The 18,590-nt window shown below is 40.0% G+C and overlaps 1 protein-coding gene across 1 annotated transcript in view; it reads right to left on the bottom strand.

Annotated features, from left to right (window-relative positions):
* SHC4 (SHC (Src homology 2 domain containing) family, member 4) overlaps positions 1–18,590 on the bottom strand; it is a 193,739-nt gene that overhangs the window by 71,137 nt on the left and 104,012 nt on the right. The window contains 2 exon segments of the mRNA XM_006831677.1: positions 6,614–6,733; positions 11,476–11,539. Coding sequence (XP_006831740.1) covers positions 6,614–6,733; positions 11,476–11,539 — 184 coding nt within the window.

Raw genomic sequence — 18,590 nt, 5'->3', positions numbered from 1 at the left:
GGAGAGGGAAGATGCTGAGAATCACAACTATGCCCCCTACACACTCAACACAGCCACATTCTTCTTAAATTCCCTTTTCACTTCAGTCACCCCATGAAAACACCATTAAGTGCTCATTAGAATCTGCACCAAAGACTGTCGCCAGGATGGCCCCAGCTTTGCCTATTATTCTTCCTCTTCTGCAAGTCTCCTACACTCTGTAAGATCTCATAATTAAAAGCCTTGAGCCCACAGACTACCAAACATTGCAAAAATTGCACAAACAAAAGACAATAAAATAGATAATTGGTACATACTAAAAAAATAAATAAATAAGGAGCTCTGGTAGCGTAGTGGTTACAAATCGGGCTGCGAACCTTAAGGTCAGCAGTTCGAAACTACCAGCCGCTCCATGGGAGAAAGATGAGGCTTTCTACTCCCGTAAAGATTTACACCCTCGGAAACCCTGTACAGGGTCGCTATGGGTCAGAACCGACTCTACGGAACTTAACAACAACAACATACTAAAAATTAGAAACTTGTGTGCATCAAAAGATTTCACCAAAAGAGTAAAACGGGAGCCCACAGAATGGGAAAAAGTCCTTTGCAGTGACATATCAGACAAGGGACTAATTTCTAAAATCTATAGGAAACTACAACACCTCTATAAGAAAAAGACAAATAACCGAATTAAAAAATGGGCACAGGACTTGAAAAGACACTTCACCAAGCAAGAGATTTGGGCAGCCAACAAACACATGAAGAAATGTTTGTGATCATTAGCCATTGTTGTTGTTAGGTGCCATTGAGTTGGTACCAACTCATAGCAACCTTATGCACAGCTGAAGGAAACACTGCCCGATCCTGGGCCAGCCTCACTATTGTTACCACGCTTGAGTCCTTCAATACTGCCATTTAGCCAATCCATCTCCTTGGGGGTCTTCCTCTTTTTCTCTGACCCTCCACCTTGCCAAACATGATATTTTTCTCCAGCGACTGGTCCCTCCTGACAATATGTCTGAAGTATGAGAAATGAAGTTTGGCCATCTTGGCCTCCAAGGAGCACTCTGGCTGCACTTCTTCCAAACGGATCTGTTGGTTCTTTTGGCAGCCCATGGCACTTTCAATATTCTCCTCCGACACCATAACTCAAAAGCATAAATTCTTCTACAGTCTTCCTTATTCACTGTCCAGTTTTCGCATGCATATGAGGTTATTGAAAATACCATGGCTTGCGTCATGTGCACCTTAGTCTTCAAACTGACATCTTTGCTCTTCAACACTTAAAAAAGGTCATGTGCATCAGATTTGCCTAATGCAATACGTCTTTTGATTTCTTGACTGCTGCTTCCATGAATGTTGATAGTTGATCCAAGAAGAATGAAGTCCTTGACAACTTCAATCTCTTCTCCATTTGATAAGAATGTTGTTTCTTAGTCCAGAGCTGAGGATTTTTTTTTTTTTTCCCATTGAGATGTAATCCATACCGAAGGCTGTGCTCTTTGATTTTATCAGTAAATGTCTTAAGTCCTCTTCACTTTCAGCAAGCAAGGTTGTATCATCTGCATATTGCAGGTTGTTCATGAGTCTTCCTCTAATCCTGATGCCACGTTTTTCTTCATATAACCCAGCTTCTTGGATTATTTGCTTAGCATATAGGTTGAGTAACTATGGTGAAAGACTATAACCATGTTGAACACCTTTTTTCATTTACAACCATTCAGTGTTCCCACGTTCTGTTCAAACAACTGCTTCTTGGTCCAGGTACAGATAAAAAAAAAAAAACAAGCTTTGATAAAGGAAACAAGTGTAAATTGCTATAATTTGATGTACTTGACCTATACTTATAGATGTAGTAGCTGAAAATATCAACAGAGAGGGAAGGAGTCTTCACATCATGTATCAGTCCTATCCCCTCTGTATACAGAGTAGATAGGGACTAGCAACTTAGGCATTGGCTACCTAAATTGGGGGTGGGGGGAGGGGGGCTATAAAGGCACGAGTCCTGGTGTGACGCTGTGGGTTAATGTGCCAGATTGCAAAACCATTTGAACTGCAAGGTCAGCAGTTCAAGCTCACCAACTGCTCCTTGAAAACCCTATATAGGGTTGCTATGTGTCAGAACTGACTCAACAGCACTTAACAACAACATAAAGGCACAAAGTGACTGGCTTGCAAATTTTCAAGAGCAAGTTTAGTTTTAGAGTGTGCAGGAGAACAAAGAGTCCCCACTAAATAGTTTTATTCTTGTCTAGACAGGTCTGGTTCAAAGAGATAGGGTTAAGATTCTTATGTTTCAATAGTGAGTAAGTGTTATCATGACTAATTGCCACTATCACAACTGTAAAGGTAGAAGTTTTGTGAACAAATATGGGGGAGTAGTTAATATTGCAGTCCAGAAACAGAGGACCCTAGGACCATCAAGGGAAAAGAGCATGAGCAGAATGCGGGGCCTTATCCAGAGAAGCAACGACACCAGAGATGGAGGTAGAGATGGGAACGTGGAGAGAGGGAGCAGCTGAGGACTCTAGATTCATGGAAAGAGAGGGACTGAGTACAGGAGGCCAGGAGGCAGACTTGCAGAATGTGCCCTCTGGTTTTTTAAATTATTATGTATTCCTGTATTTTTTGTGTACATTCCCCCCAACCTCTCCTCCCCCGCTAAAAAACAGAGGGAATGGAAGCAAATACTGTTGAATGATAATGCATGGAGGAGATTGTAATCATTGCAATGAAACAATTGTGTAAAGCCAATATTCTCCCATGTAAACTACCATTCAGTTCACAATAAAAAATAATAATAATAATGAAAAACATAGTCCTGGCTATCCTCACCAAAATAATAATAATAATAAATAAGGAAAGGTTTATATACAGAAAGAAACATTCTTTGATGATTACTAGAGATGAGAGGGGAAAGGAGGGAAAATCATTAATTTGATTGTTGTTAAGTGTCATCAAGTTGGTTTGGACTCACTGTGAACCTGTATAGTAAGAGTGGGGAACATGCAGCTGTATAAAGCCCACGAAATCACCTGCCAAGGTAACCACAGTTCAAGCCATCACATTAAGTGTGAATTAAATGTCCAAATATGGGGGTAGGAGTGGTGTGCCGTGGAGTTGGTTTCAACTCATAGCGACCCTGTATAGGATTTCCAAGACTGTAAATTTTTATGGGAGCAGAAAGCCTCATCTTTCTTCCACGGGAGCGCTGGTAGTTTCAAACTGCTGACCTTGCGGTTAACAGCCCAACTTGTAACCACTACGCTACCAGAGCTCCTACTTGACCAAATATAGCAAGCTAGTTTTTAAGCTGATGATTTTGTATGCCCCACAAATAATGTTATAGATTTTGGCAGAAAAAAATGTTCCTCAACCCTGCAGTATAAGGTTTTCAAGGCTGTAAATCTTTACGGGAGCAGAAAGCCTCATCATTCTTTTGTGGAGCAATTGATGGGCTAGAACCACTGACTTCATGATTCACAGTCTAGTACAACACTTATCATACAGAGTCACCATGCTTTCCAAGTAGATAATGTTGTTGCTAAGTGCCATCGTGTCAGTTCTAACTCACAGCAGTCCTGTGAAGTGTTTCCAAGGAGCATGTGGTGGGTTTGAACCACCAATCTTTCAGCTAGCAGTCAAATGCTTATTCTGCAGTGCCATACCAGAATGAAGGGAAAGGTAATATACAATAAAAGGGCAATCCGCCCAATATGACTAATGCAAAGGAAGACATTGAGATATGCAGAAGAGTTACAGTCAATAAGAGAAAATAAAATCCTGTAAGGTTACAGTCAATAAAAGCAAAGGCTATTACATAAATGGAGTCCTGGTGTGGCACTGTAAAATAAGCACTGGCCCACAACGTTGATTTGAACTGCAAGGTCGATGATTCAAAACTCACCAGCCGCTCCCTGGAAACCCTTTATGAGGTCACTGTTGAGTCAGAACTGACTCGACAGCACTTAACAACACTATTACATAGACCATCCTGCAATGTAAGTAAAAAGAAACAATAATCTATGAGTGGATACATGGGAAGCCAAATGGTACTACATCCATGAACATACATAGGTTAAGCAGAAATTTCTACATATATATTTGTATGTGCTATAATCTATCTACATATGTAATAAGAGCAAGCAGAGAACAAAGTTATGAAAACTTCTTAGCCCTAACCAAACACCTTGAAGGAAGGAGTGTTTGGGGGCTTAGGACCATAATTTCAGGAGGCAGCTATGTCAATGATATAACATAGTTCACAAAGATAATAGTCTACATTCTACTCTGGTGAGTAACAACTGGGGACTTAAAAGCTAAACAAGTGGTCATGTAATGTGCGCTATTGGTGTATCCTTGTCTGGAGGAAAGTAGAGTGAAGAAAATCCGAGACTCAAGGACACCATTAGTCCAGAGATCTAATGGGCCACCCAAACCATGGCCTCCACTACCTGACACCAGAAGAACTAGAGGATTAATGAATGATCGACTCAGGAATATGAATTGACAACTGGTGTCCACTATGTAAGATATTTTGCACCTTAGTACTCAATACAAAGGCTACCATTACTTTGATCGGGGCAACAGAAGGTCCTGGACAGAAAGGGAAACAAAACGTAGAACAGAGAGACTGGTAGAACCCCCAAGAGTGTGGCCCTCAGACACCCTTCAAACCTGAAACAGAACCCAACCTGGAGCTCACCTTGCAGCCAAATACTAGACAGGTCTATAAAGTGAGCAACAACACGCATGAGGAATGTGCGCCTCAGAACAGTTCACCAAACTGTTCACTACAGATTAGTAAGTAAGCACAAGCCTGTGCTTACCTTGCTTACTGGGTACTCTATTCTTATCAAGGATGATAAATTGGAAAAGAGGTTTTGATTCTGTAAGAAGGTGCTGTGGGGTTGGGACAGAGATGCCAGCCAGCCCTATCCAGAAGCAGAATCTTTGATGTGGTGAAATATGTATACAGTAGCAAGCACAAGTAAACCCATGCTTTCCTTGCTTATTGGGTAATCTAACACTGCCTATGACATAGGTACTTAACTCCATCATTTTAGAAATCTATAATCTTCATTTTCCTAATGAGGAAAACTGAAATTCAGAGTGGTAGGGTAACTTGCTAGTAAGTAGCAAGGCAGAATTTCAACCTACATGTATCTAACCACAAAGCCTCTCTCATTTTATCATTGCCAAGTACACATTAAATCTTACATGAGTCCATGATTACCATTCCATATGATAAAACCTTAAAAATCAAGAACCCTGAATTACTACATATTGTTGTGTTAAGTGCCATTCAGTCATTTCTGACTCACAGCAACCCTGCATAGGGTTTCTGAGGAGTGGCTGGTAGGTTTGAACCATCGACCTTATGGTTCAAACCCTCCTTGCAGTCCAGTGCTCTATCCTATACCATCACATCAAGACTCACACTTAGTGAGTCTTTGTCTACATATTAGACAAAATCAAGCCCTTATTATCTAAAAATAACCTGATACAAAGAATTTAGGATTCCTGGGAGCCCTGGTGGCACCGTGGCTTAAGCAATGGACCACTAACAACAAGGTTGGTGGTTCAAACCCACTAGCTATTTCATGGGAGAAAAACGAGGTTGCCTGTTCCCATAAAAGATTTACAGACTCAGAAACCCTAAGATGCAGTTCTGTTGTGTCTTAAGGGGTCACTGTGAGTAAGAATTGACTTTGAAGGCAATGAGTTTGGTTTGGTTTGGTTTTGGTAGCACAAAAGGCTAAGTATTCACCTTCTAGCCAAGAGGTTGGTAGTTCAAACCCACCCAGAAGCACCTCAGAAGACAGGTTTGGTGATCTGCTTCCTAAAGGTTACAGTAAAATTCTACGGGGCAATTCTACTCTATGCATCCAGTGTCACCCTGAGTTGGAATAGATTCAACTGCAACTAACAACATAAGAGATTTAGTTTTAAAAAAATAAAGATCAAGTAAAAAGAGTGCCCGAGTTTAGAGACATACTTAGGCCGATATCTATCTCTTTTATAGCTCCTTCAATAATGCTGTTCTGTGAAAAATTAGGTTCACAATGAAAACTCAGGCAAACAACAGTATTATAAATCATCAAAAAAGAAAAATAATTATATTTATGCAATAACATTTTAGAAAGATTTTAAACCACAAGGGCTGGAAGAAAATGTTTGTGCTTTTTTGTGATATTAATCCTAATATCACCTCTCCCCAACATATACATTGTTTTCATTCTGATAATGGAATTGTTTTCCTTTTGGGAAGGGTGGATGGAGAACAGCGAAGCATCAACTCAGCAATACAAGTTTCCAAATAGTGTTTACGGTGTAAAATATTTTGCACCTTAAATACTCAATACAAAGCCTACTACGTGGTGGTAAGTATGGAGTCCTAGTATAGCACTGTAGCAAAAGTACTGAATTGCCAACCCTAAGGTTGACGGTTCAAACCCACCAGCCAATCCTCAGAAACCCTATACAAGCTCACTATGAGTCGGGACAGACTCAACAATACTTAACAAGAAATATGCAGGCACATTATGTCTGAGACTTTATTTTCTTTACTGTTCCAGGCTCCCCTAGAAAAGTAGATGATATATTAAACTGTAAATGTCATTCAGGATCTTACCTGTTGGTTGTCAAGATTCATCAGTGTGAGACTGCATGTTGAGATGGTCAGTTTTATATTCATTCCAGAAAATTGAAGGTTACTTTTGCCAAGAACTGTTGATAGCAACTTAACTGGAGGCTTTAAAATAACAAAACACTCTAAGTTATTAATTTTGTTACTAAATAAACATTAATGTTATTCAAATGTTTTTAAAAGATCAAAGCTCACATTCTTCCTCTCTATTTTACTGAACTAAATTAAATGAACTAAATGAAAGGAAATTATTTTTTTAAAAGAAAAAAAGGCAACTTAAAAATATTGGAATGAAAGCAGCAAGCCCTGTGTTGTTGTTGTTGTTAAGTGCCATCGAGTCGGTTCCGACCCATAGCGACCCTGTACAGGGTTTCCGAGGGTGTAAATCTTTACGGGAGTAGAAAGCCTCATCTTTCTCCCGCGGAGCGGCTGGTAGTTTCGAACCGCTGACCTTAAGGTTCGCAGCCCGATTCGTAACCTAATGAAATCTGAGCCCTCTTTTCTTACACATTCTCCCTCCCCTCAGTTGGAGCAAGGGGTCTGCTGTAAAAGGAACACCAGTGAGAGTTTTTATCAGCTGAACTCTTAAGTCTTTTCAAAACCAGGATTCTAAAAAGAAAGTTGATAACCAGCCACTGAAGACATTGAAGAACACAGCTTAATTAAATAACTATTTCTTTCATTAAAACCATCCCTTGCTCCTAATTTTTCCCTTGCCAATGTTAAAAAGACCTTGCAACCACTCGACTTTCCACCTTCAAACAACCACCATGTCTGAAGTCCCACCTTCAGCCATTCTTTTAGGTTAAAACATTGTTTCCAGAAATTTCCCATTGTTAAAATGAACAAATATTACTAGGAAGGGGTCAGCCCGGTCCACATTAACTCATTAACAAAGATAACTTACCAGAGTTTACTAAAGGAAATTTAGAGGAAGCTCCTGAGGAACACAGTAAGTTTCGATGGAAGTCAAACATCTACCACCAGGCATTTCTCAATAGGAGGTCTGGGGATGGTGGAAGGATCAGGAGAGGAAGTGTGCCCAGAAATTAGAAAGGCACTAGGGAAGTAAGTGGGGAAAGAGATGCTAACAGATGAGTGAGAAGCTACGCTGGCCCGTTTTCTCATGCAGGAGTGTCGCTAACAAGCTGTATAACTTTAGACAAATCATCTTTCTAAGCCTCAGTTTTCTTCTCTGTAAAATATGAATCACAAGAGTAGTCACCTCATAGGGCTGTTGTGAAGATTAAATTTAGATAATGAATGAAAAGTAATTAGCACTTGGCTAGAACACAACAGTTTCTATTATTATTTTGGTATTTTCCAATGCGAAGATTCTAAATTCTAAGGAATCACTTGAGAGGTTTAAATATTGCAATGCTTAGATTAAGTCCTGAACCACTAGCTGGAAATCAGGCTTATTATTGAAATTCAGTGTATAGTTTTCTTTTTGTTTTTAGTTCTAAGGACATTCCTTAAAAAAATATTTAACTTGAAAAAATGGATGCTCCAAAATCTTGTGTATTGCTCTATCATAAAGTTAATTCTTGATCTACTTTCTTTCCTCTTCATTTGGCCCTGGGTAAGGCAAGCCACACAATTCAGGGATTTTTGTATGCCCAATAGATACTGTATTTAATTAGAAAATCACTTATTTTCTTCTCTAGTGTTTCTTTTCTGCACTAGTTATATATATATATATATGTGTGTGTGTGTGTGTGTGTGTGTGTGTATATAAATTATATATATCAGTTAAGTGATAATGTTGTTGTTGTTAAGTGCCAATGAGTCAGCTCTGACTCAGAAACCCTATAGAGGTTTTCCAAGGAGCAGCTGGTGTGTTTGAACCGCTGACCTTGTGGTTCAAAGTCAAGTGCTGACCCTATGACTCCACACCAGGAGGATACTCTCTCATAACTGAAAAGCACTTGGTTATATAGAGAGAACTTTTACATACAAGTATACAAGTTTTAACCTTAATGTGGTCCTCACAATAACTTTAACCTAGTGAGAAAGATTCATCATTTATTTATTATATAGAAGACAAAGTCATTCCATTATTAGAATGAAATAACATTTAAATGACCCATGGGAGAGATTGTACAAGGACATAGGATTTGCAGTGAGACCTGGAGTTGAGTCCCAGGTGTGCTAAGTAGTCAAGAAACCTTAGGAACTCCCTGAGTCTTTCTTTGCTTACGAAACTGGAATAATAATACCACCCCTTCCACCTCTGGTTATGGGGGGACTTAGAAGAAATGAATTCAGTAATAAAGTATGTGAAAATGCATAGTATGCTACAGAGTGATAATAAGTTACAGTGATTTTAATGAATACTTATGAAATGAAATACTTATGAAATGAATTCAGGCTCTTTTTGCTACACGATTGCTTCTCAGTTCCTTGAGAAAAAGAAACTCTGCAGGTCCTAGCCTGTAGGAGAAGCCGCCCTGGGAATGCGAGAAGAAGGGAACTGAAAGGGAGGCTGAGGATGGGACACTTCACAACTTTGACCTAAGGGTGCAGGAAACCAGTCCAGGCATGATTATACATATTCTGCAAATGAAAACACTCTTTGGATGGAGAAAATTAATTGACCAGAGCTTGTTACTCACATAGCAGCCTGTTTTTTTCTGACTTCATATCACACAGTCTCTTGGGAGGCCCCAGTTCTTTGGTTATTCATTAGCTTTTACACTTCAAAGTACAAGGCATATCACATAAGTGGGTAAATCCTAAAGCCCTTCAAACTGTCTGTATTAAAATAGCCCACAGACCTAATGGAATCAAAAGGAGAGCCTGACCATATTCAATGGACCATTAATAGCTTTGGGCTCCCTCGCTGGGAGACAGAGGCTCCAGACATAGATAACATAAGAGTAAAGAATGGGGGGGGCCTTGGCCTTGACTGCTTGGGTTTGACAATGGCTCTTCCATTTAGTGATTGGGTGACAGTGGTCATGTTACTTAACCCATCAGGGCCCTTAGTTTTCTCATCTGTAAAATGGAGATAAACATCGACCTGCTTTGAATGGTTATATATTCCTGATTGCTTCAGTGTATCGGTGTACATCCAAAAAAACCAGAGGGAATGGAAGCAAGTGTTGTTGAATGATGATGCATGGAGGGGATTGTAATCATTCCAACGAAACAAAATATAATAGATGAATGTAAAGCTGATGTTCTCCCATGTAAACTGTCACTCAGTTCACAATAAAAAAAAAAAAAATAGCCTTGCTGTCCAGGATTTTGGTGCTGATTAAGCACTGTAAAATGCTTGGAAGAGCCCCTGATGTTGTGAAATGCTGTGGAGTCAGTTCTGACTCACAGTGACCCCTGGATAAGGTTTCTGAGGCTGTAAATGTTTGTGGGAACAAAAGCCTCTTCTCTCTCCCATGGAAGAGCCCCTGGCAGGTGTGAAATACTCCACAAAAGGAATTAGCTATCAAAAGGAAACTAAATAAACATTTCAATTCTCTTTCTTTGCAGATGTCCTTTCTGGAGAGATGATAGTGTTGAGAAAAAGACCACTGAACTAGAAGTGCGCAGAGCAGCTTCTAAAGATGGCTCTGATCTGAACCAGCTCAGTAATTCAAAGCAAATTCAATTTCTTCTCTGAGTCTCTTTGCTGCTGCTGTTGTTAAATAATGTAGAGTCCATTCTGACTCATAGTGACTCTGCAGAGTCAGTTCTGACTCAGTAGGGTCTGCAATGAACTCCTAGTGGGTTTGAACCACCAACTTTGCAACCAGCAGTCCAATGTTTAACCTAAAGTGCCACATCAAAACTCAAGTTTATTATTGTTGTTGTTAAGTGCTGTTGAGTCACTTCCAAATCATAGCAACCTTTAGGGTTTCTGAGGAGAGGCTGGTGAGATTGAACCGCCGACCTCGCATTAACCCTCAGCACCACACCAGGACTCAGTTTAGCAACTGGTCAAATGAGACAGTTGGACTGGAGAACTCTTAAAATTCCTTCCTTCTTGAGCAGTCTATAACTCTGTGATTTATCTAGTTGTCTTCAAAAGCCTTTGCACCTATGTTTCAGACTTTTAAAAGCAAGTGAAAATTATAGGGTTACTAGCCTAAATGCAACAATAGCAGCTCCCACTATTGTTGAAAAGCTAATATATGCCAGACATTGTGTAGATCTTGTTTCATTTAACTACTTCCCCCTATTCAGGAAGTCAAGGGTACAAGAGGTGTAGTGACTTGCCCAAGATCACAATTAGACTTGCCTAAGTCTATTTAACATCAAAACTTGATGATCTGTAAACTTTCACTCAATTCACAATAAAAAGATAAAAATTAATCCATTAATTGAATTAAAAATATTTTAAAAACAAAAACTTGTGCTTTATTTAAGTGTGGTAAGCTCCTTCTACCCATGGGCCACATCTATCTTCACCCATATTTCTATCTGAAAATTATTCAGGGAGTTTAAAAACTCTAAAGTATTAGAATGTAGAATATAGGCATTAGAAAATGCTGAAATGAGAAGGGACAAAGCTGGCCACCTGCTTCAACTCCCCAACTTTTCAGGAACAAAATGAATCCTTGAGAGACGACATAATGTGCTCAAAGGTAAATAGAGACTCATGTGTGGAATCCAGATTTTCTGACTTGAAGCCCAGCCAACTTCTCCACTCTGTCACTCCAGGCCTTACTATTTAAGGCATTGTCAGACTAGTCAGAGAAATTTGAGGGATGTGAGAACTTTGAGTGTAGCTCTGGTATCCTCCCACTGAATAAAGACTACCTTGGTTCATATGCTAAAATGAACAAACAACTACTTTCATATTACTTTTCCCATAGTGGAAGAAGCATAAAACATAAAAATAGATTTACCTTTCGCTTTTTAATAGCTCCATGTGCCCCAGGGACCCCTTCACACAGGCGACTTATTGCTTCCCTATAGAACAGAAAGCATATAAAGACTTAGCATTATCACCTAGCCCACAGTAAATGCTCACAAAATGTTAGAAATGATTATGACCAAATGTGCACATATCTAGCGGTGAGACTCAGATAGACTCACCCCAAGGAGAAAACACTATTTAATTCTGTTGTAGTTCAAACCCAACGTTCTCATACTGAAAAAATCGCTTTACGATAGGTGTGTCCTCCTATTGGTCTCAATTATTCCTTGAATTTTCAGATTTGGAGTTTTGTTTTGTGTAACTGTTTTTTAACCAAAAAGGAAGAGCAAAGCTTTATTATCTGGGAACACTTCAATTTTTTAGCAAAATCCTCTGCGTGGGGAGCAAACATAAATTGCTATAACTTGATCAACTGAACCCTTGCTTATGGATGAAACTGCCCCAAATTCCAACTGAATAGGGAAGGAGTCTTCATATCAAGGAGCAAGCATGCCCTCTCAGTGCACTGGGTTGACAGGAACGGACAATTAAACATTGGGGGGTATAAAGGCACGAAGTGGCTGGTTTATAAGCTTTCATAAGGATGCTTAGTGTCAGAACCCAGGGAGTAAGACAGAAACCCTACTGAATTGGTTTCCTCTTGTTCAGATGGGTCTTGGTGATGAGGTGGATAGGATTTTATGATTCAATTATGAGTAATTGTTTTCAAGCCTAGTGGTGATTACCACAATTATAAATGTACAAGAGATGCAACTAAAATGGGGGAGCAGTTAATCTGTCATTTCAGGAACAGGGGACCCTAGGACTGTCAGGAGGGACCCTAGAACATGACAGGATCGAGGGATCCTAACCAGAAAAGTGACGACAACAGAGATGGTGACAGAGGTGATGGCATAGAGAAACAGAGCAACAGAGGACTGTAGGCCCATGCACTGAGAAAGGCAGTGTGCCTGTGGGTGGGAGGCTGGCTTGCAAAATGTGTCCTTTGGGCATGTAAATGAATATATATTTACAATGTGGTATGTGTACATAAAAAAAAAAAAAAGATAATAGAGGCAAATACTGTTGACTAAGGGTGCATAGAGGGGATTGTAATCATTACAATAATTTGCTGAATGTAAAACTGGTGATCTGTCCTCACTCAATATACAATACAAGCTTAAAAAAAATAAAAATTAAAGAATCCTCTGTGTAGTACTACGAATAAAAAGCTTCATAGTATCTCAGCACCAAAACCAATTAAATTCAATAGAACTCAACACTAAAGGAAGCTTAAAAGGATTGGGAGAGAACTAAACTTCAGGTGCTCTCAAGGGCAACCTTATTGAACCTATTGCTATGAGCCATTGAGCTTTCATGTAATTTCACTGAAGAAAAGAAAATCAATACCAAATTTCCTCCTTTGCTTATTTTTCTACCCTTACTATATATTGTTGTTTACACTGGACCAATAAACAACATTCTTATCAATGAAGAAAAGATTGAAGTTGTCAAGGACTTCATTCTTCTTGGATAACCATCAACGCTCACGGAAGCAGTAGTCAAGAAATCAAATGACGTATTGCATTAGGCAAATCTGCTGCACAAGACCTTTTTGAAGTGTTGAAGAGCAAAGATGTCAGCTTGAGGACTAAGGTGCACCTGACCCAAGCCATGGTATTTTCAATAACCTCATATGCATGTGAAAGCTGGACAGTGAATAAGGAAGACAGTAGAAGAATTGATGCTTTTGAGTTGTGGTGTTGGAGGAGAGTATTGAAGGTGCCATGGGCTGCCCAAAGAACCAATAGATCCATTTTGGAACAAGTACAGCCAGAGTGCTCCTTGGAGGCCAGGATGTCCAAAGTTCATCTCTCATACTTCGGACATATTGTCAGGAGGGACCAGTCACTGGAGAAGGGTATCATGTTTGGTAAGGTGGAGGGTCAGAGTAAAAGAGGAAGACCCCCAACGAGATGGATTGGCCAAGCGGCAGCATCGATGGACTCAAGCATGGCAACAGTAGTGAGGCTGGCCCAGGACCGGGCAGTGTTTCCTTCAGCTGTGCATAAGGTCGCTATGAGTTGGTATCGACTCGATGGCTCCTAACAACAACAACTATATATTGTAATTCCTGAAAGAATGGCACAGCTAAAAGAAGTTGTTGTTAAGTGCTGTTGAGTTGATTCCAACACATAGTGACCCTGCACAGGGTTTCCAAGGCTGTAAATCTTTATGGAGCAGAAAGCTTCATCTTTCTCCCGTGGAACTGCTGGTAGTTTCGAACTGTTGACCTTGAGATTAGCAGCCCAATCCATAACCATTATTTTATCAGAGCTCCTTAGTTGTTCCTTAATGGCAGTGGTGAATGCACTGGCGTCCTCCTCTCCAGAATGCAGTTCTAACTAAGATTCATAACTTCCAATGCTTTCATTATGTGTAACCTGAAACTTAGCTTTGTGGCTTTCAATACATATATTAAACTTTTCACAAGGCAAATGGAAATCTCTGAGCTCTTTCTGGGATCTCCCTGAGAGCACTGTGTAAATTAACAGGAGAGTATTAACACACACACAGCATTGTGGTACAGTTTTTAATGTATCTTATATGGGTGGCCATGAGTCAGAATCAACTCCAGAGCAACGTGTTTGGCTTTTGCTTTTTATATATCATGAAAATACTTTCGATGAGATGTTTTTGATTCCCTAATGAAGGGGCGTGGTCAGGGAAAGAAATGCAGATATAATTAAAAAAGCAAAATGAAACCAGAATAACCTACAACTAGGATATACCAGTATCAGAGCACAATGCTCTTCCAGCAGATACGGTGTCTACAAAGAATAATCCTCAGAATCTAGGCATCATTTTGGACTTATACCATATGCCTTCACTCATATATTCTCCCCCTACCCCTGTAATCCACGGAAAAATGAATGCAACTCTTCTTCAAGGTCTTATCTTATTTTTGTATAATTACCCACAGCCAAAGACTAAAATGGCTCTTTGGTTTAGAATATTTTCTTAGGATTTCAGATTTACTTTCTCAAGAATTTCAACCTTTGCTTCTCTGGAATCAAAGAGAAGGTTAACATAGAAGGCTGGGCTCTTTGGTTTGTTCAGTTGATTGATATTTCAAGTCATCTTAAGATTGTTCAATAATAGATGAGACTCATATAATTGACCCAATTTCCCCTCTGGGACTGCCAAACGAACGAACCCAGGCTTCTCAATGTCATCTGTCTTCAATAACGAGGTATAATACGAAAGGGCAGATCTTTCATTCCATGAGAAGCAGCTAGAACACTTCAGTCTAAAAAGTTCACTGTAAATGGTTTGAAATAAAAGTAGACACAAAGATGGCCATCGATGAAGCAAGTGTACTACTATTACTACTACTACCTGCTATTAGTAGTAGGGTTTGAAATTGTTACTTTTATGTTGCGCCCTGGAGTTTTACAAAGTGCTTTCCCAGGCATTATTTTCTTGATTCTCACACCTACTCTCAATATCATCTAACAAAAATTAAGTGGTGAATTTGAATGGAAGGGAGTGAATTATAGAATGAGCACCTTTCAAAAAGGGTTTGAAACAATGAACCTTCATGGAAGAGTGGGGATGGGAAGTTACAGCCAGAGGAAAAAGCACACACAAAGACATTACAACATAAAGTATCATGATATGAGAGGGACTACAAGTGCTTTGATATTGCTAAGGTGTAAAGTGTGGTAGAATAAAAAGGGAATGAAAACTAAGAGATAGAATCAGAGTTGAAAATATTTTCTGTCAAGGACCAGAAAGTAACTATTTTAGGCTTTGCTCTGTCACAGCTAATCAATTCTACTGTTGTGGAGGGAAATCAATCACTTGTTGTTAGGTGCCATCGTGTCGGTACTGACTATAGCGACCTTATGAACAACAGAATGAAACACCGCCCAGTCCTGCACCAACCTCACAATCATTGCTACACTTGAGCCCATCACTACTGCTAATGCGTCAATCCATCTCAATGGGGGTCTTCCTTTTTTTCTCCGACCCTGACCCTCCACTTTACCAAACATAATATCCTTCTACAAGGACTGGTCCTCTTAACAATATGTCTGAAGTATGAAAGATGAAGTGTGGCCATCCAAGAAGTATTCTTTCTGTACTTCTTCCAAGACAGATTAGTTTGTTCTTTTGCAGTCTATTGTACTTTTAATATTTTCCTCCAAAACCATAGCTCAAATACATCGATTCTTCCACTCTCTTCCTTATTCACTATCCAACTTTCACATGCATATGAAGTCATTGAAAATACCATGGCTTGTATCAGGCACTCCTTAGGTCTCAAATTGACATTTTTACTGTTCAACACTTTAAGAAGGTCTTGTATAGGATAGTTTGCGTGCTGGGGAGGGGGGCAATATACAAGAAGGGAGAGGGGAATGGAAGAACAAAGCAGATGGGAGAACAATTAGGCAGGTTTGTGCGGGCTAAGTGGGACAGAGGTAAAGAATGATGTATGCACAACCTTGTAACAACAGGCTCTGGGATATAGGGATGGTTGGAATGGGAAAAGGGGGGAAATAATGTTAAGATGCTTGGCTGTCTTTTGAATCTTGGTTTCCCTGGCATACCATTATAAAATAGACACTGGAGGGGGAGAGAAAGGAATAGCCAGAAATATCACCATAGAAAGCTTATAAGTCTGTCTTCTGCCTATAACTGATTGGAATACCTAAAATGGAGCTACAACTTGTCCAGTGAAGGAGGCTTCCTGCGGAGCCTTTGCATTACATGACAATAGGTGGAATCCTGAATAGAATCCAGAATCTTCAGAGGTAGAAAATTTCCACTTGAAAGGGCAGGCAGACCAGCCTGGAGTGGCTAAAAGAACAGAAGATACTTCTTGAAAGAAAGACCTACAAGAAAAATACAAAATAATATAGGCAGACGGACTGATTACTACAAGAACAAGCAAGTTGCTCACCCAGGAGACATCAAGGCAAGTGGTTGGGTCCCCTCAGAGCAAACCCCCTTCCAAGACTAAGACTCAGTGGTAATACACGCTCTGATTGGTGACCACGTTCGTCACTAATAAGGGAAGTGAGGGAAAAATAGCAATGAAACTGTGAGCTAAGCCCTACAATGTTCAATAGACTCCTGTGAACCCCGGTGGAGACCTGGTTGGCCAGCAGTGTAGCAAGACCTGGGTACTCTTGGGCCCAGAGTCAGTGACATAGCCACAGAGGACTAGAGTGGAGAGTGAGCTGTCCAGCTGATGAGAAGGCATATGCACAAGAACACCCACACTTGCAGATAATACCCACTTGACCTGGCTTCAATGACTGGATGATCAGAGCTCAACTAGAAGATGAAAGAAGAAGAAAAAAAGAGTAATCTGAACAACTTGATGAACTTGACCTACACCTATGGATGCAGTAGCTCAAAAGAGGGAACAAATCTTTACAGCAAGGATCATTCCCACCCTCTCCATACACAGAGTAGACAGAGATGGGCAACTTGAACATTGGCTATTCAAAGTGCGGGGGGTGGGGGGAGGTGGCTACAAAGGCAAGAAGTGACTGGCTTACAAGCTTTCAAGAGGGAACCTAGATCCAGAGGGCACTGAGGAAGGTAGAATATCCACTGAGTAGTATTCAACCTGTCTAGGCGGGGCTGATGAAAGGAAATGCGGATAGATCTCCTGTGATACAATAGTGAATAATTGTTATCAGGACTGATTGTCAGGGTTGGAAATGTAAAGGTAGATGTTTTGTAGCAAGAAGGGGAATGATTAACTTTGCAGTCTAGGAGCGGAGGTCCCTGGGACCATCAAGGGAGAAGAGCGGAGTGCGGGACCCTATCCAGAGAAGCAGTGATGCCAGAGATGGAGGCAGAGATGATGATGTGGAGAGATGGAGCAGCTGGAGACTTTAGATCCAGAGAGGGAGAGGGGCTCTGTGCTGATGACCGGGTGGGGGAGGGGAGGCGGGTGATGGGGCAGGGTTGTAGTGTACACCCTTTTGGTTGGTTGATGATGCATGGAGGGGATTGTAACCATGACAATGAAACGATATACAATAAGATGAATGTAAAACTAATATTCTCCCATGTAAACGATCACAAAATTCACAATAAAATATTTTTAAAAAATAAAAAGAAGGTCTTGTACAGCAGGTTTGCTCAATGCAATACATCATTTAGTTTCTTGACATCTACTTCCATGAGTATTGATGGTTAATCTGAGTGAAATGAAATATTTGACAACTTCAAGCTTTTCTCCATTTATATGGATGTTGTTTATTGATCCACTGGTGAGGATTCTTGTTTTCTTTACGTTGGGGTGCAACCCATACCAAAGACTGTGGTCTTTAACCATAGGCCACATGTAAACAAATGGGCATGATTTTGTTCAAAAAAACTTTACTTACAAAAATAAACAGCTGTTCAAACTTGGCCTGTATTCCGTGGTTTGACAACACCTATGTTAAATAATTCATACAAAAGGTAAAAATAGTTCCATTTTAGAAAATGGGGAAATGTTCATGTTCATGATAATTTTTATATTGAAGATTAAAACAACTACAAGACCCATCTGACCTAGCCTCAATGGTTTGATAATCAAAACTTGAATAGAGGAAGATTACAAAAGAAAGAAAGAAAGAAAGGACAAAACAATTTTTGATAAAGGAAACAAAGGTAAATTGCTGCAATTTGATGAATCTGACCTATACTCATGGAGGTAGTAACTCTAAATAGCAACAGAGAGGGCAGGAGTCTTCATATCAAATATCAATGCTATCCCCTGTGTACACAGGGTAGATAGGGATGGGCAACTGAAATATTGGCTACCTAAAATGAGGGGGCAATAAAGGCACGAAGTGACTGGCTTACAAGTTTTCAAGAGGGAGTTTAAGAGTGTGCAGGGAAAGATAGAGTCCCCACTGAATAGTTTTCATCTTGTCTAGATGGGGCTGGTGAAAAGAAATGGGGAAGAGATTTTATGATTCAATAGTGAGTAATTGTTATCATGACTAATTGCGACTGTCACATTGTAAAGGTAGATGCTTTGTATCAAAAACGGAGGAGTAGCTAATCTTACAGTCCAGAAACACAGAACCC

Source organism: Chrysochloris asiatica, unplaced genomic scaffold (genome assembly GCF_000296735.1).
Source record: "Chrysochloris asiatica unplaced genomic scaffold, ChrAsi1.0 scaffold00004, whole genome shotgun sequence".
Taxonomy (NCBI): Eukaryota; Metazoa; Chordata; class Mammalia; order Afrosoricida; family Chrysochloridae; genus Chrysochloris; species Chrysochloris asiatica.
This window is presented reverse-complemented; position numbering and strand designations above follow the sequence as displayed.